Source organism: Podarcis raffonei, chromosome 16, assembly GCF_027172205.1.
Source record: "Podarcis raffonei isolate rPodRaf1 chromosome 16, rPodRaf1.pri, whole genome shotgun sequence".
Lineage (NCBI taxonomy): Eukaryota > Metazoa > Chordata > Lepidosauria > Squamata > Lacertidae > Podarcis > Podarcis raffonei.
The window spans coordinates 10,119,340-10,145,741 of record NC_070617.1 but is presented as its reverse complement, the minus strand read 5'-3'; the positions used below and the strand labels follow the sequence as shown (position 1 = coordinate 10,145,741).

The 26,402-nt window shown below is 46.7% G+C and overlaps 1 protein-coding gene across 2 annotated transcripts; it reads right to left on the bottom strand.

Moving 5' to 3' along the window:
• Positions 1–1,300: 1,300 nt before the first annotated feature.
• On the bottom strand, positions 1,301–26,402 carry FDPS (farnesyl diphosphate synthase). 2 transcript variants are annotated; one of them, XM_053368573.1, is made up of 10 exons: positions 26,285–26,402; positions 22,607–22,758; positions 20,515–20,655; positions 17,401–17,481; positions 15,050–15,172; positions 13,550–13,638; positions 12,581–12,740; positions 10,242–10,319; positions 4,702–4,836; positions 1,301–1,724 (listed from the first exon to the last, which is right to left on the bottom strand). In XM_053368573.1, the coding sequence occupies exons 2-10, from the start codon at positions 22,748–22,750 to the stop codon at positions 1,524–1,526; spliced, it is 1,152 nt and encodes a 383-aa protein (XP_053224548.1). In that variant the 5' UTR covers positions 22,751–22,758; positions 26,285–26,402; the 3' UTR covers positions 1,301–1,523. The 2 variants fall into 2 exon arrangements, with proteins under 2 accessions (XP_053224548.1, XP_053224549.1); XM_053368574.1 differs by having other exon boundaries at positions 1,303–1,724; positions 12,581–12,653.

Here is a 26,402-nt window from a genome sequence, read left to right as displayed (position 1 = left end):
TGATAGACTGAATGAGTATTTCATGTAGACAGCCTAGAACACAATTTCACAGGGTGGGTTGGGGGCTTTGGGCCAAAAAACTATGCAAGTAAAAGCATAAACATACAACAAAGGAGTATACAAAAGTCGCTAAAATGAATATAAACAAGAGCCTGGTTTCAAAATAATTTATTGCTACAAACTCATTTTTCTCCAGCCTGTGCATTCCATTATGATAGGATGCTTGATACTACCCCCCCCAAATCATTTTCACCCCTGGGTGCTGCTCCAGAGCACTGTGGGAGGGTGACAGGAGGGGGTCTTCTACATGCCCCCCTCCCCAAAATGGGAACAAGTTTGTTTTGATCCAGGTGAATCATTCTCCCTCCTGAGAAGCTATGTCAGGACATACAGTCAGCAACATTTACTATAGATACGCTCGCTGTGTGTGTGTGTGTGTGTGTGTGTGTGTGTGAGAGAGAGAGAGAGAGAGAGAGAGAGAGAGAGAGAGATTAAAAGCACATCACTCCGCTCCCCCCCCCAAATATTGATAACTGTAGTTTACCCTTTCACAGAGCAACAATTCTCAGGGCCCTTAAACCACAATTCTCAGGTTGTTTTTTTCAGAGGGGCGCTTTAAATGCATGGTGCGTATTGCAGAGATGATTACATTCAGCTATGGATCTTGTCTTCTTCCACAAACAAACAAAATTGTAGCAGCCTCATCCCCTTGCTTAGAAGGGGAATGGGAGAAAGAGACTGAAGGAAGAAAAATCCTTAGCCAAAAATGCTCTCCTCATCACCACAGGACAGCTCACCCTGAGGTAAAACAGTTCGCATTTAAGATGCAAAAAAACCCCGCCCCCAAAATAAACCCCCATGCGCTTCATGGAAGGATTTTTAAATTTTATTTTAAATAGGCAGCCACCAGCTGTTTCTAAGAGTTGTGGTGGCAGTGGCCGGGGGGGGGGGGGAGATAAAGATTCACCAGCAGAGTTGGGAGAAGTGGCCATAGCACTGCAGGACACTGCTGATGCCAGAAGAACCAAAAAAGGAAAGACAACATGGGAACTAGATGGGCATGTTTCTTGGGTTAAGCTGGACACTACTTGGTTTTAGCCCAGGGAACCCTGGGAACAGTCAGAAGTTTAAAGAGCAGTGAGAACACTTTGGATAGAGAGAGTGTGCCCAGTGGCGTAGCGTGGGTTGTCAGCACCCGGGGCAAGGCAAGTAATTTGCGCCCCCTAACCCGTGGATTTTAGCACTCGAGTGCGAGCGAGCGCCCCCCAGATGTTGCGCCCGGTGCGGCCGGGCCCCCCTGCACCCCCCACGCTACGCCACTGAGTGTGCCTTAGCCTTTAGGTCCCTTCAAACCACCACTCCCTGTGTCAGGGAGTTAAGAGATGACTGAACTAGGTTTCAAAAACAGGTTTTAAAGCAGTTCTACTAATCAATGGCGGGAAAAATGGGGAAAACCCACCCTCCCACACAAACACACGTGACAAGTATTTATACGCTGGTTTCCTTCTTGATAGCCGAGTCTGTCATTTCTGCCTCTTGTAGATCTTCTGGGCCAGGCCAAGGAAGATCTGGCTGGGCAGACGTACAGCATGCTGGGAAATAAGGCCCGATAAGCACTGGTAGCTGCTCTCCTCATAGTCCTGGTAGATTTTCTTCAGGCCCAACTCCTCATAGAGCTGTTTCACATGTGCAACTTTGTCCAGATCCTTTTGTCCATAGTTCTCCTAGAGGGGCAGAGATTTATTGATTTAAAAAAGGGAGTGCTGCGAGGGCAGATTGAGGCTGCAAAAACACACCATGGCTTCCCTCTGAAAGGATGCTGGGAAGTGTAGTTCACTCCTCTCACAGAGCTACAATTCCCAGAACCCTTCACAAACTATGGTTCCCAGGGATCTTTAAACGTGGGACAAGAGGCCCACATTCTACTCCAGTGACAAAACTAGAAGAAAATGCATAACCAAAAAAGGTGGGTGGGAGGACACATAATTGCATACGTGTAGATGCATAGATGATAGGGATGCGGGTGGCGCTGTGGGTTAAACTACAGAGCTTAGGACTTGCCGATCAGAAGGTTGGCGGTTCGAATCCCTGCGACGGGGTGAGCTCTCGTTGCTCGGTCCCTGCTCCTGCCAACCTATCAGTTCAAAAGCATGCCCCAAAAAAGTCTAAGTAGATAAATAGGTACCGCGCCGGCGGGAAGGTAAACGGCGTTTCCGTGCGCTGCTCTGGTTCACCAGAAGCGGCTTAGTCATGCTGGCCACATGACCCGGAAGCTGTATGCTGGCTCCCTCGGCCAATAAAGCGAGATGAGTGCCGCAACCCCAGAGTCAGCCACGACTGGACCTAACGGTCAGGGGCCCCTTTACCTTTACCTTTTAGATGCATAGATGCACGTTTAGCAATAATGACTAATGTTTTGGGTGGAGAGGATTCTGGTGGGGCAGCTACTAGCATTCTTGGGTGACACCAATCATTTAGATCCCTTCTAATTCAGGGTCAGGCCTGGCCATGGGACTGAGTCACCCTTGGCGGTCCAGATGGATGACCTTTGCAGAGAGTGGGACAAGGGGGAGTGTGGCCTTGCTCCTGCTTCTTGACCTCCTCTTTGGCTTTTGATACCATCGACCATGGTGTCTTCCTAGACCGGCTCTGGGGAATGGGAACTGGGTTCCAGTCCTACCTCCTGGACCAAATTCAGAAAGTAGCATCGGGAGAGTGCTTTTCGGCCCCCTGGAGTTTACGTTTCCCCCGGTGCTATCTAATATCGGTATGAAACTGTTGGGAGTGGCCATTAGGACTTCTGGGGCAAGGTGCCTTCAGTATGCCGATGACACTCTATTTCTCCATCGCATCTGAATCAAGTTACAGGGCACCAGGCAGAGGGCCTTCTTGGTAGTGGCACCCGCCTTGTGGAACACCCTCCCACCAGATGTCAAAGAGAACAACAATTACCAGACTTTTAGAAGACATCTGAAGGCAGCCCTGTTTAGGGAAGCTTTTAATGTTTGATGCATTACTGTATTTTAATATTTTGTTGGAAGCCGTCCAGAGTGGCTGGGGACGCTCAGCCAGATGGGGGGGTATAAATAATAAATTATTATTATCATCAGGTCAGGCCATGCAGTTCTTAGAGCAGTGCCTTGGGCGCAGTTGGTGAGATGGAGAAACAAGCTGAGCTTGAATCCTGGCAAGGTGGAAGCACTGTGGGCGAGTGGTTCCTGTGCCTGAGAAATTGGCCAGTTGTCTACCTGGATGGGGTTCTAGTCCCTTTGAAGGAGCAGGTTCTCCGTCTGGGGCTGCTTCTGCAATCCAGCTTTGTCACTGGAGGACCAGGTAGGCTAGGTGGCGATAAATGCCTTCTACCAGCTGCAGCCGGTACAGTAGCTATCGCAGTTCCTGGATCAGGAAAGCTTGGACAGAGCAGTTTCTACGTTCGCTAGTTCAATACCATATGATTTTTAATAATTATTCCACCTTCCCCATTAAAATGCTCGAGAGAAACACTTTAGAAATGTCAGGAGGTGCAGCCTCGCTAATCAGTTGCAGAGTTTTATAGCACCTTAACGAACAGATTGTGCCATCCGTTTGGTCTTCAATTAATGGCGTGGATGTTCAGGCGTCGTAACCTGGCGAGGAATCTGATTCACCAGGTCCATTTTGAGACACTGTATAAGGTTCCTTTGTTATTCACTTATTTCATTTTAATATTTGTTAAAAGAGGAACAGGTCTTTTTTCCCCTGGCATACTGTCACCTGCCAGGGAAATCTGGCATTTTAAGTCTGCTTTATGTTGCAGTTTATTTGAGTCCCAGTTAACACAAACTTCAGTTCAAGTTACTTTGATACTGTCAGGCTTTTGCAATGGCTGGATGATTAGATACAAATAAATAGATCTAATCTAATTTATTATGATTCATCTTTCACCAGCAAACACAAAATTAACTCTTCATTGTTTTATTATGTTAAAATACTTCTTTCAACTCTCTTTTAGCGTTCTTGTGCCTTTGGGTGTTTTCCCCAAAAGGTAGCTTAAAAAGGTAAAGGGACCCCTGACCATTAGGTCCAGTCGTGGACGACTCTGGGGTTGCGGCGCTCATCTCGCTTTATTGGCCGAGGGAGCCGGCGTACAGCTTCTGGGTCATGTGGCCAGCATGACTAAGCCGCTTCTGGCGAACCAGAGCAGCACACGGAAACGCCGTTTACCTTCTTGCCGGAGCGGTATCTACTTATCTACTTGCACTTTGACGTGCTTTTGAACTGCTAGGTTGGCAGGAGCAGGGACTGAGCAATGGGAGCCCACCCCGTTGCGGGGATTCAAACCGCCGACCTTTTGATCTGCAAGCCCTAGGCTCTGTGGTTTAACCCACAGCGCCACCCGCGTCCCAAAAGGTAGCTTAGAAGAATGAAAAAAGAAATTGTCTAAAAAGCGGTTATTTGTCTTTACCAATTTCAATTGACTTATGCACACCTGCCGGTGTTTCGCCATAACTTGCATCAGGCTGCAAACCGGATTTTTTAAAAACCCATTTTGGCACCTGATGAAAAGCAGCTAAGCTCTTTTTCGAATCGCTGCTTGGATTTCAAAGAGAGATGGAGAAATCCACAGGCACCAACCAGCTTCTGGTCCCAGTGGGACAAAGAGGGATTATAGCTCCCCTCCCTCCCATGCCAGCAGGGCATAGAACTGTGAAGTCTCTTTACCTCTAGAAGTTGTCTCTGTTCTGCAGAGGCTCGTTTCAAGCACTGCACCACCAACCAGCTGCATTTGTTATCCTGGATGTCCGTTCCGATCTTCCCGGTCATTTCAGGGTCACCAAAGCAGTCAAGGAAATCATCCTGCAGGCAGGGAGAGTGTTAATGCTGTGGCTTGACATTACCTGCACAGCTGGGCCCAGAGAAATTGCTAGAGAAGACCAAGGCGCCAATAGCATTGTGGCAGATTCTGAAGAGCAGGATCCTTTCATGGCCCCCACCACCACGCCCCCTTCCACGATTACAGAACTTTATAAGATTATGCAATACAGTGGTACCTCGGGTTAAGAACTTAATTTGTTCCGGAGATCCGTTCTTAACCTGAAACTGTTCTTAACCTGAGGTACCACTTTAGCTAATGGGGCCTCCCGCTGCCTCCACGCGATTTCTGTTCTCATCCTGAAGCAAAGTTCTTCAGGTACCTCTGACCACGGTACCTTGGGTTACATACGCTTCAGGTTACAGACTCCGCTAATCCAGAAATAGTGTTTCAGGTTAAGAACTTTGCTTCAGGATAAGAACAGAAATTGTGTTCCGGCGGCACGGCGGCAGCAGGAGGCCCCATTAGCTAAAGTGGTGCTTCAGGTTAAGAACAGTTTCAGGTTAAGAACGGACCTCCGGAACTAATTAAGTACTTAACCCGAGGTACCACTGTACTATTTATGGGTTAGTGGAGTCTGTAACCTGAAGTGTCTGTAACCTGAAGGAGTACCACTGTACTCCTAAAAACATGCAGCAATAATTAAGGAGGCTTTGCAATGCTCAGTGCTGATCGCCAGATGCTGTCTTTCAGCTAAGATCTGCTAATCTCTCTGCATGCACATGGGCAAATGATTTGAAGTGCTCCAATACCTTCTTTTGAAACAATTTTCCACCGCATTCTGTTGCGCACAACAGAGCTCGCTCCATCGCCCCTGCTGCTCTCTTGCACGGGGCCCTTAGAACTGAGAGCCCCTGTGAGCAGGGAGGCGGGATCCAGCCTAGCTGGCGAGAGGGGCAGCATGTGGCAGAGCCAGCTCCTCACTGCCTGCGTTTTGGGAACACAGGAAACTGCCATTGGCCAATCTGGCTCCATTTTGCCTGTACTGGCTGGTAGCATCTCTCTGAAGGTGCCTGGGATTGAACCTGGGACCTTCTACATGCAAAGCAAGTGCTCTACCACTGAGCTACAGCTCTTCTTGTATTCAGGGGTACTCTGTTAAGGATAATGGTTTAATTTCCTGAAATGGGAATGTTTACTTAGGTTGGGTTACTGTGTATTTTTAACATGGGGTCCCCCCCGCCACTTTGGCAGTAGCCCATGTGTGATTGGCTGATTCACATGAGAGGCGCATTCCATTCCGTTGTGACTGTTATTCCAGGAACTGTCGTTTTTAACTGCTTTCTGCTTCTCTCTGTCTGTGAGGAGAACAGCTGCTCTGCTGGAGACAGTATTGTGTCAGTGTGATTTGTCTGAACTGAAACAGACAGAGGAAGATCCCTAAACGTTAACAGGAGGAAACCTGTGCATGAAATTGTAAATATATTCTTCACAGTTATATGTTTATGAAAGTAAGGTTCTGGACACTGTATAGTCTTTACAAAGAAGTTATCAGTCACCTACAAGAGTTATTTAGCTTCCTTGCTGTAATTTACTCTGTTACTTTCCATATCAACAATTTTTTAAAATAAATATATACATATACATACACACACACACACACACACACACACACAAACAAACAAACAAACATATACTGCCTTGGACATGGAATGTTTATACTCTTCCCCTGCCGTTGATCTCCAGCAACAGGTTACTCAGTGGAAGGACAAAAAAATAAAAATGCAAAGATATCAGACACTCTCAATTATGGGCATTCAACAAGGTTCCAGCAGGAAGCTGCCATAACATGGGTTCCCGGTTGCCATGACAACCAAAGCCAGCCACCCTTGAAAAGAAAATTGGCAGCAGAGAGACTGAGGAGAGGCAGAGCCTCCTAGATCAATCGCGTAGAGCAAGGATGGGAAACCTTGCGCAGACCGAGGGCCACATGTCAGTGGTAGCTGGGGCCAGAGGGCAAAAGTGGGCATGTAAGCTTTGGCTTTGTGCGGTAGGCTACTTTCTACACACACCAGGCAAGCAAGAGTTTCTGCCAGGCAAAAATATTTGAGGCAGGTGGAAGGCTGAGCTGGTGTGCGGCCAGAGGAAGAGTCCTGAGGGCCAAAGAGAGAAGCCTGGAAGGTTAAAACATGTCCCCCTCAAGCCTGATGTTCCCCACATTTGAGCAGAGACCGTAACTTATATGGAAACAGGGTCAAGAAACGGAAGCTCCATCCACTTGATACATTTAAAGCAGTATCATACCACTTTATACACTCATAGTAAGGTAAAGGGACCCCTGACCATTAGGTCCAGTCGCGGCCGACTCTGGGGTTGCGGCGCTCATCTCGCTTTACTGGCCGAGAGAGCCGGCGTACAGCTTCCGGATCATGTGGCCAGCATGACTAAGCCGCTTCTGGCGAACCAGAGCAGCGCACGGAAACGCCGTTTACCTTCCCGCCCAAGCGGTACCTATTTATCTACTTGCATTTTGATGTACTTTCGAACTGCTAGGTTGGCAGGAGCAGGGACCGAGCAATGGGAGCTCACCCCATCACAGGGATTCGAACCGCCCACCTTCTGATCGGCAAGTCCTAGGCTCTGTGGATTAACCCACAGCACCACCCGCGACCCTTAAACACTCATGGCTTCCCCCAAAGGATCCTGGGAAACTGTCTTTTGTTCAAGTTGCTGTGAGTTGTTAGGAAGAGGCCTCTATTCCCTTCGCAGAGCTGCAGGTTCTCAGAGTGGCTTAACCACTGATCCCTCTCCCCAGGGAACCCCGGGAATTACAACTTTGTAAGGGGAACAGGACGGGACGCGGGTGGCGCTGTGGGTAAAAGCCTCAGCGCCTAGGGCTTGCTGATCGAAAGGTTGGCGGTTCAAATCCCCGCGGCGGGGTGCGCTCCCGTTGCTCGGTCCCAGCGCCTGCCAACCTAGCAGTTCGAAAGCACCCCGGGGTGCAAGTAGATAAATAGGGACCGCTTACTGGTGGGAAGGTAAACGGCGTTTCCATGTGCTGCGCTGGCTCGCCAGATGCGGCTTTGTCACGCTGGCCACGTGACCCGGAAGTGTCTCCGGACAGCGCTGGCCCCCAGCCTCTAGAGTGAGATGAGCGCACAACCCTAGAGTCTGTCAAGACTGGCCCGTACGGGCAGGGGTACCTTTACCTTACTAAGGGGAACAGGGGGTCTCCCAATGTCTGGACATGTCTATAAGCTTGACTCTCTCTCTAAAAAAAACGTATACAGCGCAGGCTCCTAGGTACCCTCACAGGTCCAAGCCTGCTTGAAACTATGTTGGGTGCCTTAATACCAGTCTCCGGATCATCCCAAACACGTTAGTGATTGGTTTCTAATCTGTAACTAAAGGACCATCTTGCACTGAGGGAAGAAGAACCATTAACAGCTTTTTCTAAATAAAAAATAATAATCACAAGACAACTTGCTTAAGTGATGCTTACTGTTGTAATAATCTTATGTAAACTGCTTTATGATGTCTGCCCGCAAAGCAGCATATATTACTGCAAATGAATGAATGGGGTCCAATCAGTTGGAACCAAATACAAGGATAAGATATGACTTTGAAGTTACCGTATTTTTCTGTGTATAAGACACCCTCTATTTTGGGGGGCTCCAAATTAAGAAAACACCCCTCAGCACTACCTGTGTATAAGACGAGCCCCAATTTTAAACCTAATTAAAAAACCCTAGTCTTATACACGGAAAAATACGGTAAGTAACTCTCTCTGACCCTGGCTTACAAAAGCAGCATACACAATTTCAGTTACCCTAAGGACTGAAGTTTTAAAACTGCATTCTTCTGGAAAAAAACAACCCATAGTAATTTCCTTCTTCCTATTCTTTCCCCACTTACACAACTTTTAATAAGAGGAAGGAAGGGAGAAAAAAGGGATTTTAGGCAAAATATCAGCTAGCCTGATCTAACAAGTAGTGCAATTTTGGGTTTCCTGGTTCAAACCTGTTCCATGTTCCTTCAGGGTAGTAACTTGACAAATGTCAACTCAGAAGTCAAGTCCAGTTGCGAGATGTAACCTTGTCTACTGCTAACCTTGTCTACACAAAAGTATGTCCTGGGGTTTAATGAAGCCTTGAATCATGACAGATAACCAGCAACAACAGGCTCCCTGCCCAATTTAAAATAACAGGAAAGGTGCTGGTCCTCACGGAGCTACCCATCAAAAGAATGGAGAGGGAGAGAAAGAGAAGAAGAACAAAAGAATGCACAGAAAAAGGGTCCACTGCAGCTTTGCCTCTGAACCCTGATCTCCTTGTTGAAGCAAAATATTACATGTGCTGAGTATTTGGCAAATTAAGGCCATATCCACATGACTACAGTGGTACCTCGGGTTACATACGTTTCAGGTTACATACGCTTCAGGTTACAGACTCCGCTAACCCAGAAATAGTACCTTGGGTTAAGTACTTTGCTTCATGATGGCGGCACGGCAGTAGCGGGAGGCCCCATTAGCTAAAGTGGTGCTTCAGGTTAAGAACAGTTTCAGGTTAAGAACAGACCTCCGGAACAAATTAAGTACTTAACCCGAGGTACCACTGTACTGGGAGCTGATCAGAGAACTACAGTTCCCAGAGTTCTGTGGAAGAAGCATTGACCGCTAAACCACTCTGAGAATTATAGCTCTGCACAGGGAATTGAGGGGTCTCTTAACAACTTGCAGTACTCTTAAACTACAGTTCCCAGAGTTCTTTGGGGGAAGCCATGACTGTTTGTGGTACAACACTGTTTTAAATAAATAAATAAATAAATAAATAATAATTTATTATTTATACCCCGCCCATCTGGCTGCTCTGGGCGACTCCCAACCGAATACAGTCATACCTTGGGATGAATACGCTTCAGCTTAAATATTTTCAGGTTGCGCTCTGCAGCGACCCGGAAGTAACGGAGTGCGTTACTTCCGGGTTTTGCCGCTCGCGCATGTGCAGACGCTCAGAATGACGTAACGCGCATGCGCGGAAGCAGTGAAACTTGACCCGCAGTCGTGTCTTACATTCGCTTCAGGATGCGAGCGGGGCTCCGGAATGGATCCCATTCACATCCAGAGGTACCACTGAATTAAAAACACAATGCAGCATTAAACATTAAAAACATAAAGGTCTGCCTTTAAACTGTCTTTAAAAATAAGATAGTTGTTTATTTCTTTGACATCTGATGGGAGGGTATTTCACAGGGCAGGCGCCACTACCGAGAAGGCCCTCTGACTGGTTCCCTGTAACTTCACTTCTCGCGGTGAGGGAACTGCCAGAAGGCTCTTGGCGCTGGATCTCAGTGTCTGGGCTAAATGATGGGGGTAGAGACGCTCCTTCAGGTATACAGGATGGTGTAGATGTAGCCAGAGATCTCCATAAGTAAGAGAAGAAAAACACACCTGGATCTGGAAGAACTCCCCCATCTGTAATAGGATGGTCCTCGCATGAGCATGTTCCTCTTCACTGTCTATGCCAGCCTGGAAAAGAGAAGACAGACAAAACATTTAAAAGTTACGTTGGGAGCCATTTCTCCTGGGAAGCCATAACCAGAGCTCTCCCGAAAACTACATTTACCAGAATTCTCTGGGGGCAGGGAGGCTAGAGTCATTAGTATTTCCTTCTGTAAAAAACACCCAGGCACATCAAGGCTACTTTTGAAGGCCTTGCTCCTCATTTCTTCTGTTGGAGGGGTCAGTGCAGGACAGGGGCCTTCCCATTGTCTGCAGGGAGTTTACAAGATTTGTTCTTCTATTAAGGCTGCCCTTTCTCCATTCTTTTTAGTACTTTGGCAAAGACAGTTTTGCTTCTGCAAGCATTTGGGATCCAACAAGCTATGAATAAATAATCTATTTAGATTTTTTTTTTTAACTGTCATTTAAATTTGCTTTGTTGTTTGATTACCATATTTGTTTTTTTAAATATATATATATATAATGTTGTTTTGTGTGCAGCTGTGTGGCTCAGTGAATACACACTATTGTTAAGACAGAGCTACCCAAGAGAATGACTTGCTCAAAGATTCAAATAAAAGATTCCAAATGCATATATTCTCCCCTTTAGGAGTGGGAACCAAACAACTTGGGTCCCCGCAAACCCTACTTGTTTTTATTTATTCACTGCATTTTTGCAGACAATTGCCTGAGCGGCTCACACCAATTAAAAATGAAAACGAGGGAGAGAGACTGAGGGAGTGGGGCCCAGCTCTCAGTGTCACAAACTAAAGCACACAGCACACAAGGGAAAAAGGGAAGTCAAGGAGAAAGGTAGAGGGAAGGAGAGGAGCTCTTCCAAGAACAGAACAAAGGAGCGTCTCCACTCCCATCATCCAGCCCGGACACTGAGGTGCAGCACCAAGGGCCTTCTGGCGGTTCCCTCCCTGCAAGAAGCCAAGTTACAGGGAACCAGGCAGAGGGCCTTCTCGGTAGCGGCGCCTGCCCTGTGGAACGCCCTCCCATCAGACGTCAAGGCAATAAATAACTATTTTACTTTTAAAAGACACCTGTTTAGGGAAGTTTTTAATGTCCTGACGCTGTATTGTTTTTGATATTTGGTTGGAAGCCACCCAGAGTGGCTGGGGAGACCCAGTCAGATGGGCGGGGTATAAATAAAAAAAATATATTATTATTATTATTATTATTATTATTATTATTATAGCTAATAAGAGGGCAGTTATATCCAGTTCAGGGCAGGCTGACCTTTCCTTGCAGGTGTTTTTGTTTGGGTAGTGGTTGATAGCTCTAGGGGTCTTCGCTGCGAGATCACATTCATCCGGTGCTATATCAACTGCACTGGCTCCCGGTGGAGTACAGGATCAGGTTTAAGGTGCTGGTTTTAACCTTTAAAGCCCTATACGGCCTAGGACCCTCGTACCTACAGGACTGCCTCTCCTGGTATGCCCCACAGAGAAACTTACGGTCTTCAAATAAAAACATCTTGAAGGTCCCAGGCCACAGCGAAGTTAGGCTGGCCTCAACTAGAGCCAGGGCTTTTTCGGCTGTGGCTCCGACCTGGTGGAACACTCTGTCACAAGAGACTAGGGCCCTGCGGGACTTGACATCTTTCCGCAGGGCCTGCAAGACAGAGCTGTTCCGCCAGGCCTTTGGCCAGGGCACAGCCTGACTCCCTCCCTCGGCAATCTTCGCGGAGCTCTGGCCCAATGGTGGCCAGTGGCTTGAATTTAATTAATTTTATAATGAATGATTTTAGAGTGTTGTTTGTGTTGTACTTTTGTATTGTTTTATTGTTGTTAGCCGCCCTGAGCCCGGCTTTGGCTGGGGAGGGCGGGATATAAATAAAATTTATTATTATTATTATTATTATTATTATTATTATTATTATTATTAGGGCCAGGCTGCTCCCCCCTGCTGCTCTTACTTGGAGGGAGGGGATGCACCCAAAAAGGGCCCTTTGCCCTCTGGCTCATGGGCTGGGAACAGAGTGTCCGCTTCTGTTGCTTCCAGGGAAACTAGCAGTTGGAGCTGAGCATTCTTGCTAGCAGGGAGGAGGAAGCAATCCGCAACTTGCAGCTGGTCCTTCTCTGGCTGATGGATGGGGCTAGGTTGGCAGCCCCCTGGCCTTGGTATTCCTGGAAGACAGGGACTCTAGGACTCCTAGCTAAGGGCAGAAGCCTGAACCTGCTTGGCCTTCAGCTCTCCAGCCCCAGGAAAACTTGCCGTTGCGACACCCTCCCTCCCTTCCTGCCAAGCAACATTGATACTGCAAAAGTCCGTTCGCTCACCATGTACATTGCAGCCGCCACTGGGAGGTAGAATGAGTAGAAGGCCGTCTTGTATTTGACAATCGTTTTGTACCTGCCAGAGAAGGGCATCCGCAGTTCAAGGTTAGAGCCAGTCATGACTTGAAAGGTTTCCAGCTTTGAATCATAAATATGCAACACACTAATAATAATAATAATAATAAATTTTTATTTATACCCTGCCCTCCCCAGCCAAGACCGGGCTCAGGGCGGCTAACAACCAATAATAATAAAAAGCTGATTAAAATACAATTTAAAAGATTAAGATACAATATTAAAACAATTAGGGAGCAATCTCATCATAGGAGGAGAAAAGAAAAAGGAAAAGGGGGAGGAAATCAAACTGATTCTGAGCCAAGGGCCAGGTGGAACAACTCTGTTTTACAGGCCCTGCGGAAAGAGATCAGATCCCGCAGGGCCCTGGTCTCAATAGACAGAGCGTTCCACCAGGCCGGAGCCAGTGTTGAGAAGGCCCTGGCTCTGGTTGAGCCTAATCTAACTTCCTTATGGCCCGGGACCTCTAGGGTGTTGCCCAGATAGGGGCTGCAACTCCTGCTTGCATTGCTCACCAACATAGCTGTCAACGTTCCCCTTTTTTAAAAGGAAATTCCCTTATTCCGAATAGGATTCCTCGCAAGAAAAGGGAAAAGTTGACAGCTATGCACACCAATTCTGTCTACCCTGCACCCCCTTTGCCAACCCTCAACAACAACAACAAAACCTCACAGCTCCCCTTTATTATAAAAAAGGGTCAGGTTGTTTTCAGAACAGAGCCACAGAAATTAATATATCCAAGCTAGGTCATGTCCATTAATAGCAATGAGCCAACTCTGAATAGGACCAACAATGGATGTTCTTTTTGTAGATTTAATTATCAATAACCATCATTGCGCCATTTTTTTCCTGGGCCGAGTCCAATACTATTTCCTTGTCATCTCAATAGCTTCTCACCTCTGTTCTGTGAAGCGGTTCAGATCCACCTTGGATGGGGGAGCAGTGATAAGATCCAGGGCTTGCCCCAGTTCAGTCTGGTATGATGTCTGGGGGGTGGGGAGAGCAGGAACAGGATAAGAGCAGAAAATTAAGATTGATAAACCGCCAGCTCCCTGCTATTCCTATGAAGAAATGTTGCAAAGTGTCTCATTTTTAAAAAACAGGCCCGATCAGGGTCGTCTGCTACGTCTTCACAGACCTCCCTCACCAAAGCGCAACTTAAATATATGTTAATTAAAGGAATAAAGAGAAGGCACTGATGTTATTTTCCTACCCAAAGGACATGGCTTCTCAACTAATGGCAGTAGTGGAGGATGTGATCGAGATTTCCTAATCAACTTGGTGAAGAGGAAAGATTCTAGTCCTCAAGATTAACCTTTGAATGCAGAGTGAGAGAGAATGTGCCGCCATGTCTGGGGGGGAAAGGGCTGGTTTTTTGAAAGCAGCGCAAGGTTTGCAAAAGTAAATTGCAGAAGAGGGGGCTCAGGGCTTCTTTGAGGAGTTATAGGCCCCAGAGCCAGACCCTCCAGTGTGCTTCTCTCACAAGGGTGCTTTCTCTGTTAGCCTTAAGGCTGCTATAATGGTCAAAGGGTGAGATTAGGACCAGGGCTCAAATCCCCAACCAGCCATGCAGCTCATAGGGTGACCTTCGGCCTGTCAAGCCTAAACAACATAACAGGGTTATGTTGTGGGGATAAAGTGGAAGGGTGGTGGGCTAGAATTAAAAAAAAAAAAAAAATCTTATGCTATCCCCAAAGATGGGTTTAAAATAAAAGAGAAAATAAAATTAAGTGGTTTCCAGCTGTAATGTTTTAAGAGAATATGGGGGAAAAAATGGTTTAGAAATAGGTTAAAATTTATTGATAAGGATTTGCTGAACCAACAATTTGAATTGGAATACAAAAAAGGGAGGTATGAGGAGGTCTGGGAAATAAGTTAATGGAAAATAGGTAATGGAAACTTTATGTGTTTTTAATTATTTTTATTTTTGTATTTTTGTTATTTTTTCTCTTTTTTCTTTTTGATTCTTATTGTATTACTATTGAAAACTTTAATAAATATTCTTTAAAAAAAAAATAAAAAAATAAAAGAGAAAATATTTTCCTGCTGATTAAATCTGCAACAAGCACTCCCTCAGACCTTTCTGTGGATGTGGGAACAGGGGGTGCCGTGAAAAAGCCATGGGTGTGTGTGCAGTCTTCCTTTTGGTCAGGGAGTATATTCTCTGCAGGTCAAAATGGCCTCCGCCACACTCAAGCCCACAAATTCTCCCCTCCCCTCCATAAAGCGGAAGCAGTTTCCATGGCAACAGAAGGACCTTCCATCAAAGGTCCAGCAAAGGCTTCCAAGCAAATGCTTCCAGCAAAGGCTTCGGCCCAGTCCCCAGCATACAGACAGTGTTGAAACAATGACAGTGTTGAAACGACGATAGCCTGTCACGGCAGGGCCTAAACCCACCTGGAGAAACAGCTCCAGCAAGTTCAGGTAGTACGGCTGACCCCGGCAGTATCGCTTCAGCAAGCGGTAGATGAGGGACTCAAGCAAGAAAGCGTCGTTCACGGCATCCAGGCCAATTTCTTCCTGGGGGACAGAAAGAAAGGAAAAACAGTTCAATGCATTAATTACTAGGCACACACTCCAGCTCATCGTGGAGGCTGCAGTCCTATGATGCTTACCTGGGAGTAAGCTCCATTGGACTCAGTGGAATTTACTTCTGAGGAGGCTGGCATAGGATTGTGGTGTTAATTACTTAGGAGTCTGTAGAAGTTTTGACCCTGAGAGGGGAATGGATTATAACCCATCTAAAAATGTAAGAAGAGCCTGCAGGATCAGGCCAATGGCCATCTAGCCTAGCATCATGTTCTCATGCAGGATCCAGCCACAACAGCACTCTTTCCTCCCGCGGTTTCCGGCTGCTGATATTCAGAAGCATTACTGCCTCTGAGGCAGAGCACAGCCATCACGGCTGGCAGCCATTATCCGCTGTGAATTTGCCTAATCCTCTTTTACAGCCGTCCAAGTTGGTGGCATTCCTGTGGCAGGGAGTTCCACAGTTTTACTACGCGCCAGTACACACCCACCTGATTGCGCATTTATGTGCACTAAAGTGGCACGGGATGGTCAGCCTGGCGATTCACACATACTGTACTGGATCTAATAATGTATGTTTTTGAACGGCTGGTGGTAGCTAGTTATCTCTCAACCAAAATGGCATCTAAAAAAATAATCAGTGGAGGATACTCTATCAGGTTATGAGAGAGGGAGCCGTAAGGCCTCTCCATAAGTTTTGCCGAAAGGCTAGCAACTTTTAGCTCCTCTCAATTCCCCCCTCCTCATTCACTACGAGATCTCTGGGCTGCACCCAGCTAAGTTTTATTCAGTATAGTCCCATTGAAATGAATGGACATAAGCTAGTCATGACCATTCATTTCAATGGGTCTATTCCGAGTAGGACTAGCACTGAGTCCTACATTCCTCTGTAGCCAAGTAATTAAGCTTGCTTTTCTCACCTTCCCTCATAGTCCCGTTTCCCTTTTGTGTTGTATCTCTTTGATTTCCTTGCATCATTGATATTTGCATTTAAAATGCTAATCATAATCAACAGCACAGAGTGAATGAGCACAGCAGACAGACAACAACAGGCAACAGCGAAGTCTTGGGGCTTGCAAAGTGATGCTTGATGCAACAAACTAAAGTGTTACTCGTTTTCTATCTGCAAAATTCTGGCAAGTATGAGATGAAGGGAAAGGGTTGGGATCCAGCTAAGTTCTACGTGGAGCAGACACACTGAAGAAGTGAAGAGTCATGCTTATTAATTTAAATGGGTGTGCTCTGAGAGGGACACAGGTGGCACTGTGGGTTAAACCACAGAGTCTAGGACTTGCCGATCAGAAGGTCGGCGGTTCGAATCCCCATGACAGGGTCAGCTCCCATTGCTCAGTCCCTGCTCCTGCCAACCTAACAGTTCAAAAGCACAGCAAAGTGCAAGTAGATCAATAGGTACCGCTCCGGCGGGAAGGTAAACGGCGTTTCCGTTCGCTGCTCTGGTTTGCCATAAGTGGCTTAGTCATGCTGGCCACATGACCCGGAAACTTTACGCTTCCTTCAGCCAATAAAGCGAGATGAGCGCCACAACCCCAGAGTTGGCCACGACTGGACCTAATGCTCAGAGGTCCCTTTACCTTTACCTTACTCTGAGAGTAGGACCAACACTGGCTGCAACCAGAAGACTCCTAGATGAGAAGCTGTCCCGTCCAGGGGCTTAAGCCCCTACACCTATAAATGAAAGCAGGTGACAAGTGGACCCCATTCCCCAACGCTCAGGACATTCAATCATCTGTCACCCAGAGCTGCCCTTGCACAAACTAGTGCCCTCCAGACATTGTTGGATTACAACTGTCATCCCTTGCCACTGGCCACACTGGCTGGAGCTGATAGGAACTGGGATCCAATAACATCTGGTGGACCAGGTTTGGGAAGGCAAGGAACCTACCATCTGGTACACAGACTCAACAGAACCAGAAGACCAGGATCCAGATAAACTACCCAACTCACAAGCTGCCTGGCCAATGAGAGATTTCAGGCTGGATCCTGGAAACTGGACATCCTCCCGAGGATAAGGAGCCTGCAACCCTCCAGATGTTGATGAACAGCAAATCCCATCATCCTTGATGGCCACGCTCGCTGGGGCTGATGGGAGTTGGAGTCTTGACAGCATCCAGAGGGCCACAGGTCGCTGTTCCCTTCATTGTAATGGCCGCCCCACGTGCCACAGAGGTCAGGCAAACCCTAGAAACCGTCGTCCCTACCTTTTTGTACCAACAGGGATGGCCCCGGCGGGTCTCCGAATAGTCCATGATGTCGTCTGCCACCAGGAGAAAGGCCTGCAGCTGAAATCAAACCAAATACCACCCCCATATTATTATTGCATACTGTAATACTAGGGGTGGTCACACCCGCTCGCTCCCCTAGCCAGTACCAGCTACCCCTTTGCCCATCCTCCATACCTGCCCAACCCCCTCCCTTTATTCCTCACCTATCACCCCATTCCTCCCCCATAGCTCACCTGGAGCCCCACCCCCTTTAAAGGCATGTTTAACAAAGGAAGACGCTTCACACAGACTCTGCTAAATTGCTGTGTGAAAGGCAGGTTTAAAAGAGGAGGGAGGCACTTCAGAGCCTCCCCTCATGCTTTTTAAACAGCTCACTTGGGCCGGTCAGTCCGCCATTTCTCAAGCTGCAAGATCGCAGTAAGGTTGTTGCCACGGTTTTGCTGCTTGAGAAATGGCAGGCCTTCCTATATATAGGAAGATATAGGCCAGATAACAATGAGGGAACGTTTTTTTCAAATGTGGTGGATGTGTGAAAAGCCAAAGGTTTTGGGGAAATGATACACAATGAAATGTTTTGTTTTTTTTTAAAAAGTCTAAACTGGTAATTCCCCCAAAACCTGAGGCCTTTCTTTTAGGGATAATAGGGTCAGAGACCCCCCAGAAAGAGGATTAACTTATTTATGTATGCAACAATAGCAGCTTGAATCTTGTACGCACAGAACTGGAAAGAAGAGAAAACACCAAGGAAAGAATGGATTTTAATGCTAATGGACTATGCAGAACTGGCGGCGCTAACAGCAAAAATAAGAAGCCAACATGACAGAATAGAAGCTCTTTTTGGAATATCTGAAAATATACCATAATCAGATGTAATCGCGAGCAGGATTTGAAATATGAGCAGCGGTAGAAAAATTATAGCCTAGGGAAAATGTTTATTAGAATGCAGTATGGAAATGGGACAGGACTAAGAATAGCATGGAGGGAAAGGCAGGAACTCAAAGTTTAGAGAGAAATGTGTAACAAATTTGAAATCTGTAATTTCTATGTAAGTATTTTAAAGTCTAATGAAAATTTGACCCAAAAGAAGGTAACAAGAGCCCTGCTACAACAGGCGATGTAGTCCAGCAGCCTGTTCTCACTGCGGCCAATCACATGCCTGTGGGAAGCCCAAAGGCAGAACCAGAGTGCAAGGGCAATTATCCCAACCTGCAGTTCCCAGCCATTTCAAAAGCATGTTTCCTCCAAGATCAGGAAGTAGAGTACTGCCACTGTGACTAGTAGGTCTGCTCATCTCAGAACAAGCAGAAATTGTATTTCTCAAGCATGGGTGTCACATCCACACAAAATGAGATTAGACATAAACCCGGCCAGATATGGGGGACTTCCGGGTTAGCGCCATCGACTAATGGCGGATTCCCTCTGAGCTCCGGAGGGAATCGGCTCTGCAGGATCGGGTCTTGCCGCTGCGGTGATGCGGGGACCCTCAGAAATCACAGGCGCTGAAGCCTGTGAACCTGGTGACACGGCGGGCACCATTTGCGCCCCCCGACCCGCGAAGGAGCCTTTTTAAAGGCTTCGGAACGGGGGACGGGGTGAGCGGCGCGGTGCTGAGAGTCGACTGCTTCTCCTGCAGAGTGAAGCCGCATTGCCATGGTCGGAGAGCGCTGACTTCTTCTTTGGAACAATTGGACTCTAAAAGTAACAACCCGTGAGTACTACGGAAATTGGTATCATAAAGAAATTTTTTTTTTTAAAGAATTAGGCACGATCGGGGAAGGTGTAAAAAGGAAGTCTGCCTCCCCGTCTTGTAAACAAGTTAAAGCAAAGACCTGCTAACTAAGGTCGAGAGCTAATTTTGGGAGCTGAAGTGTCACCCTCCTGGACCCGGGAGTGTTCAGCTCCCAAAATTAGCTCTTTTATCCTCCAGCAAGATTTCTTATACTGCCAAACCGTGAAATTAAAGTCTTTTACCAAAGAAGGAAAAAAGAGGTTCTCTCGACCTTAGTTAGCAGGTCTTTGCTTTAACTTGTTTACAAGACGGGGAGGCAGACTTCCTTTTTACACCTTCCCCGATCGTGCCTAATTCTTTAAAAAAAAATTTTTTTCTTTACGATACCAATTTCCGTAGTACTCACGGGTTGTTACTTTTATGTGGAGATCTGAAGACCTAAGGATTACAAATTTGCTTAAGGTGGAGGTTGGAGCCTTGGGGACATTTGGTTTTGAAAGGGGTAAGAAACAAGATTTGGGCCCCACCTTTAAGTATGAAGGACTGGTTGGAAGAAATATGGATCCTGAAGGGCCAGAGCTTTTCCGAGATTTGGTGTTTAATTTTAAGGACTATCAGAAAAACCAGCAGAGAGGAATTGAGAGAGAATTAAGAGCCTCGGATGTGAGGTCTCCAGGCTAATACTAGATTAAGACTGGTGGATATTTGTGGGGGACTGAAACCGGGAAAGGGGGGTGTGGGGCTTGGGAATCCAAAGGGTACATAATTATAATGTGTTTTTACTTTTATTTTGTTTTGGTAACGTGTATGAAATTTGGGAAATTCATGGAAGGGAATCTGGGTCGACTTTAGAAAGAATGTTTTAAGAATGGGTATTGAGGTACAAGTGTTGATGTTGAAGTTTGGATAAGGTAAAATTGGTTTGTTTTAAAACAGACTAAATTAAAGGAAAATAAGGTTAGCAAAAATAAATTGAGGAAATGAATGAAAGAGAAAAAGTGAAATAATAATATGTTAAATTAAGCATAGAAATAGGTTAAAAATTATGGATAAGGATTTGCTGAATTAACAATTTGAATTGGAATACAAGAAAGGGGGGTATGAGGAGGTCTGGGAAATATGTTATTGAAAAATAGATTTTGTGAACTTTATGTGTTTTTAATTTTTTCTGCTTTTTGTTCTTCTTTTTTTTCTTTTTGACTTTATTTTTTTTTTTGTATTGTATTAAATTCGAAAATCTTAATAAATATATTAAAAAAAATAAAAATAAAATAAACCCGGCCAGATATGGCAAGCCTGGGAAAACACCCTTTTATTTCCACATCACCAAATAACAGGGATAATGTGTACAAAACACCCACCAGTTCAATGCACCATCCAACAGCTAGAGCACGTTGGAAGCTTTTCGGATCCTGTTGCTCTGGCGCAGCCAGCTCCCGAAAAGCAGCTACCACCGTCAGGCCCCGGTTATATTTCCCCCCGACGGCATTGTATTCCACGACCTGCAAGGGAACAAGGAGGGATGACATTTGCGGAGACACTCACCCCCATAGTTACACACACCAGGATAGAGGAAGCTTTTTGCTACTGAAAGCAGGCTCCAGAACAGGGATGGAGGAACCTGTGGCCCCGCAGCTCCCATTAGCCCTATTAGCAGGCATGGCCAATGGTCAGAGATGGCAGACTTGGTAGTTCAGTAACATCTGGAGGGACACTGGTTCCTGCCTCCGTCTTAGACCAGTCATGTCCCAACCAGTCAGGGATCACATATTAAGTGAGGTGTAAAGCGGGTGGCGCTGTGGGTTAAATCACAGAGCCTAGGACTTGCTGATCAGAAGGTCGGCGGTTCGAATCCCTGCGACGGGGTGAGCTCCCGTTGCTCGGTCCCTGCTCCTGCCAACCTAGCAGTTCGAAAGCACGTCAAAGTGCAAGTAGATAAATAGGTACCTTCCGGCAGGAAGGTAAACGGTGTTTCTGTGCGCTGCTCTGGTTCGCCAGAAGCGGCTTAGTCATGCTGGCCACATGACCCGGAAGCTGTACGCCGGCTCTGTCGGCCAATAAAGCGAGATGAGCGCCGCAACCCCAGAGTCGGTCACAACTGGACCTAATGGTCAGGGGTCCCTTTACCTTTACTTAAAGTGGGGATGGGGAATACCTGTGGCCCTCCAGATGTTGACTCGAGCTCCCATCAGTCCTGGCCAGAATGGCCAATGACCAGAAGTTGTAGTCCTCCCATCCTGTAAAGCAGTGTTTCTCCAGCTGTTTTTGGACTGCCCATCATCCCTAGGTAGCAAGACCAGTGGTCAGGGATGATGGGAATTGTAGTCCGAAAGCAGCTGGAGACCCAAGTTTGGGAAATACTGCTGTACGAGGATTTGCTATTAGGTTATGAAATAGTATCAATTGCACACATACATTGCACACACAATTGCTAACAGCAACAACTCCCTACTTATGATTTCAACAGACATTTAGAGGCACACCACTTCCAATGCTGGAAATAACATATAGATGTAATGGCTCACAATCATTGACAGGCTTATTTGCCTAGTCCCATTTAACAGCCATTGCTAACGTATCATAGAAGCGAATTCCATAGCTTAATCAAAAGCCTTGTGAAGAAGTCCTCCTTTTTGTCTGTCCTGAATCTTCCAACATTTGGCTTCACTGAATGGCTCCTGACTTCTGCGACGAGAAAATATTTCCCCACAGTTTGCACCATTTTATACGCAGCCGGCACATCCTCCCTTACTTGCTTTCCCCCACACATTTAAAGCACAAATTATACCACTTTAAACAGCCACGGCTTCCCCCAAAGTCCTCTGGGAGATGTAGTCTGTTTAGGGTGCCAAGAGCAGACCCTTAATCCCCTAACAGAGTTACAACTCCCAGAGTTCCCTGGGAAAAGTGAAACCACTGAGGCAGAAAGACAGGATAGGCCCCAAGCGCCATGAAGTCACCACCTTGCTGAAGCCTGGATGTGCCTGGGAGGCAAATGTACACAAATGGAACAGGGAAGAAAATGAATGTAAAAAATGAGACAGAAGAACATCATGATTTGCCCTTTAGATAAGGCCCATGCCTTAGGGAGATGAAACTGCCCCAAATATACAGCACCACAGCTTAAGGCAAGGGTCACTAATTTTTATAGGCCTGAATGCCTGTCTTAGATCATCATGTCCCAACCAGTCAGGGATCACATAAAAATATATTTGGATTTTTGGGTGTCTGCCCTAGCCAGCCCCCTTCTGGTCCCTCACCCAGAAAGAACACACACAACACACACACACACTGTATCTCATGACCAAGGGGGCAATGAGTGGGGGGCTCAGAGGTTTTGTGGACAAGCAGAGGAAGACCTGAAGAAGGCCACTGTGCCCACGAGCACCATGTTGGCAACCACCAGCTTCAAGTTTCCATTAAAAGCCTTTCCAATCAAGCTCACGCCGTCACCTGCTTCAGCCTGGCGACAACATCAGACACCTCCGCGTTGTGGAGGTCATCTTCCGTCAGATCCTTCACAACTTGGGGGAAGAACCCCACAAACTGGTCCATGTCTGTGGCCGCCGCTGCCGCCTCCACTCCATTCTGGCTCATTCTTCTATCTGGAAAAGATAAGCGCAAGGCCATGGAATTACACAAGGCAAGGCACCCACGCACATTGTGATATGTCTACACACAAGGGAGCTGGCATAAATCTCTAGAGCAACAGAAGGCAGCCTACACCCAAGGCAATTGCACAACGTGGGGTGAACTTTTTTTAGGAGTTCTAAGCAAGAACCCAACCCAGGAGGTCCTAGCTCCATTCTGCTCCCTCCTATAGGAGTCTTCTTCCCCCATCCCATCCATTTGCTGTAATACAGGGGACAGAGCAACAAATTTTAATTTTAGATACACAGCAGTTTGGTGGTTCAGGTCACGGGGGTGCGTCAAAGACCCGATACTATTTCTGCATCAGAATCTCCATTTCCAGTGTCCATCCAACCAGCTTGATCAGGGAACTTTTTAGCCCCTGCATGCTCCTAGGTTATTGTTGCTATTATTTATTAAATCTGTATACCACCCTTCAACTGAAGATCACAGGTCGGTTCACAACATAAAAATGCAAAATGAGAACACAAAATGCATGTAATAAAACCAAAACAAACCAATAATACGCCGCCCCCCACATATTTAAAAGGCCATAGAATATTAATCAGCCAAAGGCCTGGTTACAGAGGAATGTTTTCGTCTGGCACCTAAAGATATGTAATGAAGGAGCCAGGCAAGACTCCCTGGGGAAAGCATTCCACAAAAAAGGGGAGCCATTGCAGAAAAGGCCCTGTTCTCATGTTGCCACCCTCTACCCCTCATGGAGGAGGCACTCGATGAAGGGTCTCTCATGATTACCACAGAGTCCAGGTTGGTTTGCAGTCCTTGAGTTTGCAGTGATTCTGAACAGCTTAAGGCTTTATTGATCAAAACAAGCACTTTGAATTTGGTCCAGAAAATAATTAGCAGCCAAGGCAGTTGGGCCAGAATGAAAGTAATATGCTCAAACTGTCTTGCTTCAAGAATTCTGCACCAGCTGAACTCTCTTCAGAGGCAGCACCATATGTAACGCATCACAGTAATCTAACCTAGAGGATTATCCAGAGCATAGATGGCAGAAGTGAGGCTACCCCTGTCCAGATAGGGGCACAGATGGGCCACCAGCCAAAGCTGAGGATAGCCACTGTGTGCCACTGAGACCAGCCTGAGCCTCAAGTGAAAGCAAAGGATCCAGAAGTACACCCAAGCTATGCGCTCGCTCCTTCAGAGAGAATCTCATCCATCCCATTACCAAGGTATGACAACGGTCTAGCACACCCATTGCTACAACCGCAGATGTATACGAGAAGCAGAGCCATTAGCATATTGCCGACAACATAGTCCAAAACTCTGGATAACACCGCTCAGCGGTTTCATGTAGATGTTAAACAGATGTTAAACAGCATAAGGGGATAAAACTGAACCCTGAGGAACCCCACATTGATGGCTCCACAGGACTGAAGAGCACCTCCCAAAATCACCCTCTGGAAACGACCATCCAAGTAGGACGGGAACCACCGCAAAGTGGTGCCACCCTCCTCTTGTAAGGTGTGCGTGTGGGAGCCGGGCCCTGTGACCAATAGGACTTTGCAGGACTGGGGCCTTCCTAAGTTTGTTCTGAAGAGGCAAGGCACGGCCCCACAGGTGATGCCAATTGGTAACTCACAGTACCTGGTGGCAAGAGCTGGGAAGGGATATAAGGTCATCATTTCCCTTCAGCTCTTTACCACAGCAACACGTTTCCTGTCTTGCTGCGTTTGGCTTCTTGCTTCCTGATCCTTGAACCTCGGCTTCTTGACTCCCTGTTTCTTGATCCTCGGACCCTTGACTTCTGGACTCCTTGCTTCTTGACCCTTGGACCCTTGACTTAGTGACTCCTTACTTTCAGACCCTTGGCTTCCTGGCTTCCTGCTCCCACCCCACCATCTTGCCCCCAGTCCTGACATCCCTTACCGGGACTTCGATCGCCCGTGAACCAGACTATGACACCTCTAAAGCCCAACTCAGACAGCCACCCCAGAAGGATACCATGGTCGATGGTTTGGAAGCCACTGAGAGGTCCTGGAGAATTAACAGGGACACATTTCCCTTGTCTATCTCCTGATAGAAGGCAGGGTGACCAAAGCAGTCTCTGTGCCAAAACCTGGCCTTAACCCCGACTGAAATGGATCTAGAAAATTTGTTTCCTTGAAGAGCCCCTGGATCTGGTCCACGACAACCCACTCAAAACCTTGCTCAATAAGGGGAGATTGGCAACTTGCTTGTTTGTAGTTACTTAGATTTTCTTTATCCAGTGAGGGTTTCTTGAAAGGAGTGGCTTCATCGCCATGTACTTAAGCAGGCAGGGACCACCCATCTCACAAGGAGGTATTAATCACCTCATCTGACTGATCCAAGCACATCTTCGACATCCTTGAGTTTACTAACTGAAACTCATCCAACACAACAGGATGAGACCGTGCTCTGGACACCCTTTAAGATTCATCTGCTGTGTAACAGCAGAGTCAAAATCCTGGTGGATGCAAGCAATTTTATCCTCAAAATTCTTTGCAAACAAGCCACATCGAGCTATGATCAGTTTTGCCACTTCCTTCAGGCCAGGTTATAAAAGCCCCCACACCTGGAAAAAGCTCTGCTGGATGGCACAATGAGGATGCAACGGAGGCAAGTAAAGTATGACTTTTTTGCCACCTTCACTGCCACTAGGTAGGCTCAGCGATGAGTGTTCGATTGCATTACACCAGAGTTTTCCTCCACATTATGCTCGAGTCATCTTTCAGCTTGTTCCCTTGCCCTAAGCTCTGGACCATACCAGGGAGCCAAGCAGGAGAGTGTGCCCGGGCGGTGAAAGTAAAGTGTTTAGGAACACGGAGAACATGAGATCCTTCTGTTTCAAGAGAAGGGCATACACGTTCTGTTACGTACAATGGAACTTCAAGAAAAGCACAACTTAAATCACCCTGAAAGAAGATACTGGAGCACTCCAAATCATTTCCCAAGTATGTGCACAGAAAAACTGTAAATTCCTATGAAAGGCAAAACCTGGAGATCTGCATTGATCATTGAAATGCATCCATTATTATTATTATTATTATTGCATTGTCTTAGAAGGGGCCATGGTTTTGACTATCACGAAAAGACTTGCGAATTTGCCACCACGCTATTTCAGGTATGTGTTGGAAGGTAAGATAGCAAAACCCCTTGAGGACTAGTGACTTGCATTGTCAACAATGTCCTAACCACACTCACGTTTGCAGGGAAATCGGGAGTCCACCCCGCCCATTCCTGTTTAAGGAACCCTTTTGCCTTCTTTCCCCGCTCTTTGATGGGGTTTTCCCCCGCGTCTAGGCTGGGTAATACACACGCAGACCTCGGGTGGGTAATAAATGCAGTTTCCAGTGGGATAGCCGTGCTAAGTCTATTGCAGGTAAATCAACAAAGGAGTCTTGTGGCACCTTAAAGAACTGCTATTTTTTAAGGCTCCCTGATGATTTTATAGTATAGCATTATAAGGGAATACGAAAGAAAGGAAGATTTCTACCCCTCCCCGCCGGCTCTCACCTGATCGCGTTTCTCCAGGCTTCTCTGCGCCACTGAGCCAGAGTTGCAGGCAGCATTACTTATAGAGATTCCTATTGCGCCGGGGTGCATTCAGGGCTTTGTAGTCCTCGCGCTGTCA

Coding starts and splice junctions, on each gene's coding strand:
- FDPS (XM_053368573.1), bottom strand. CDS start 22,750: ATGAGCCAGAATGGAGTGGAGGCGGCAGCGGCGGCCACAGACATGGAC. Junction 20,656..22,606: donor TTGTCGCCAGGCTGAAGCAG/GTGACGGCGTGA, acceptor GTTCCCTTGCAG/GTCGTGGAATACAATGCCGT. Junction 13,639..15,049: donor TGCTGGAGCTGTTTCTCCAG/GTGGGTTTAGGC, acceptor CCCACCCCCCAG/ACATCATACCAGACTGAACT.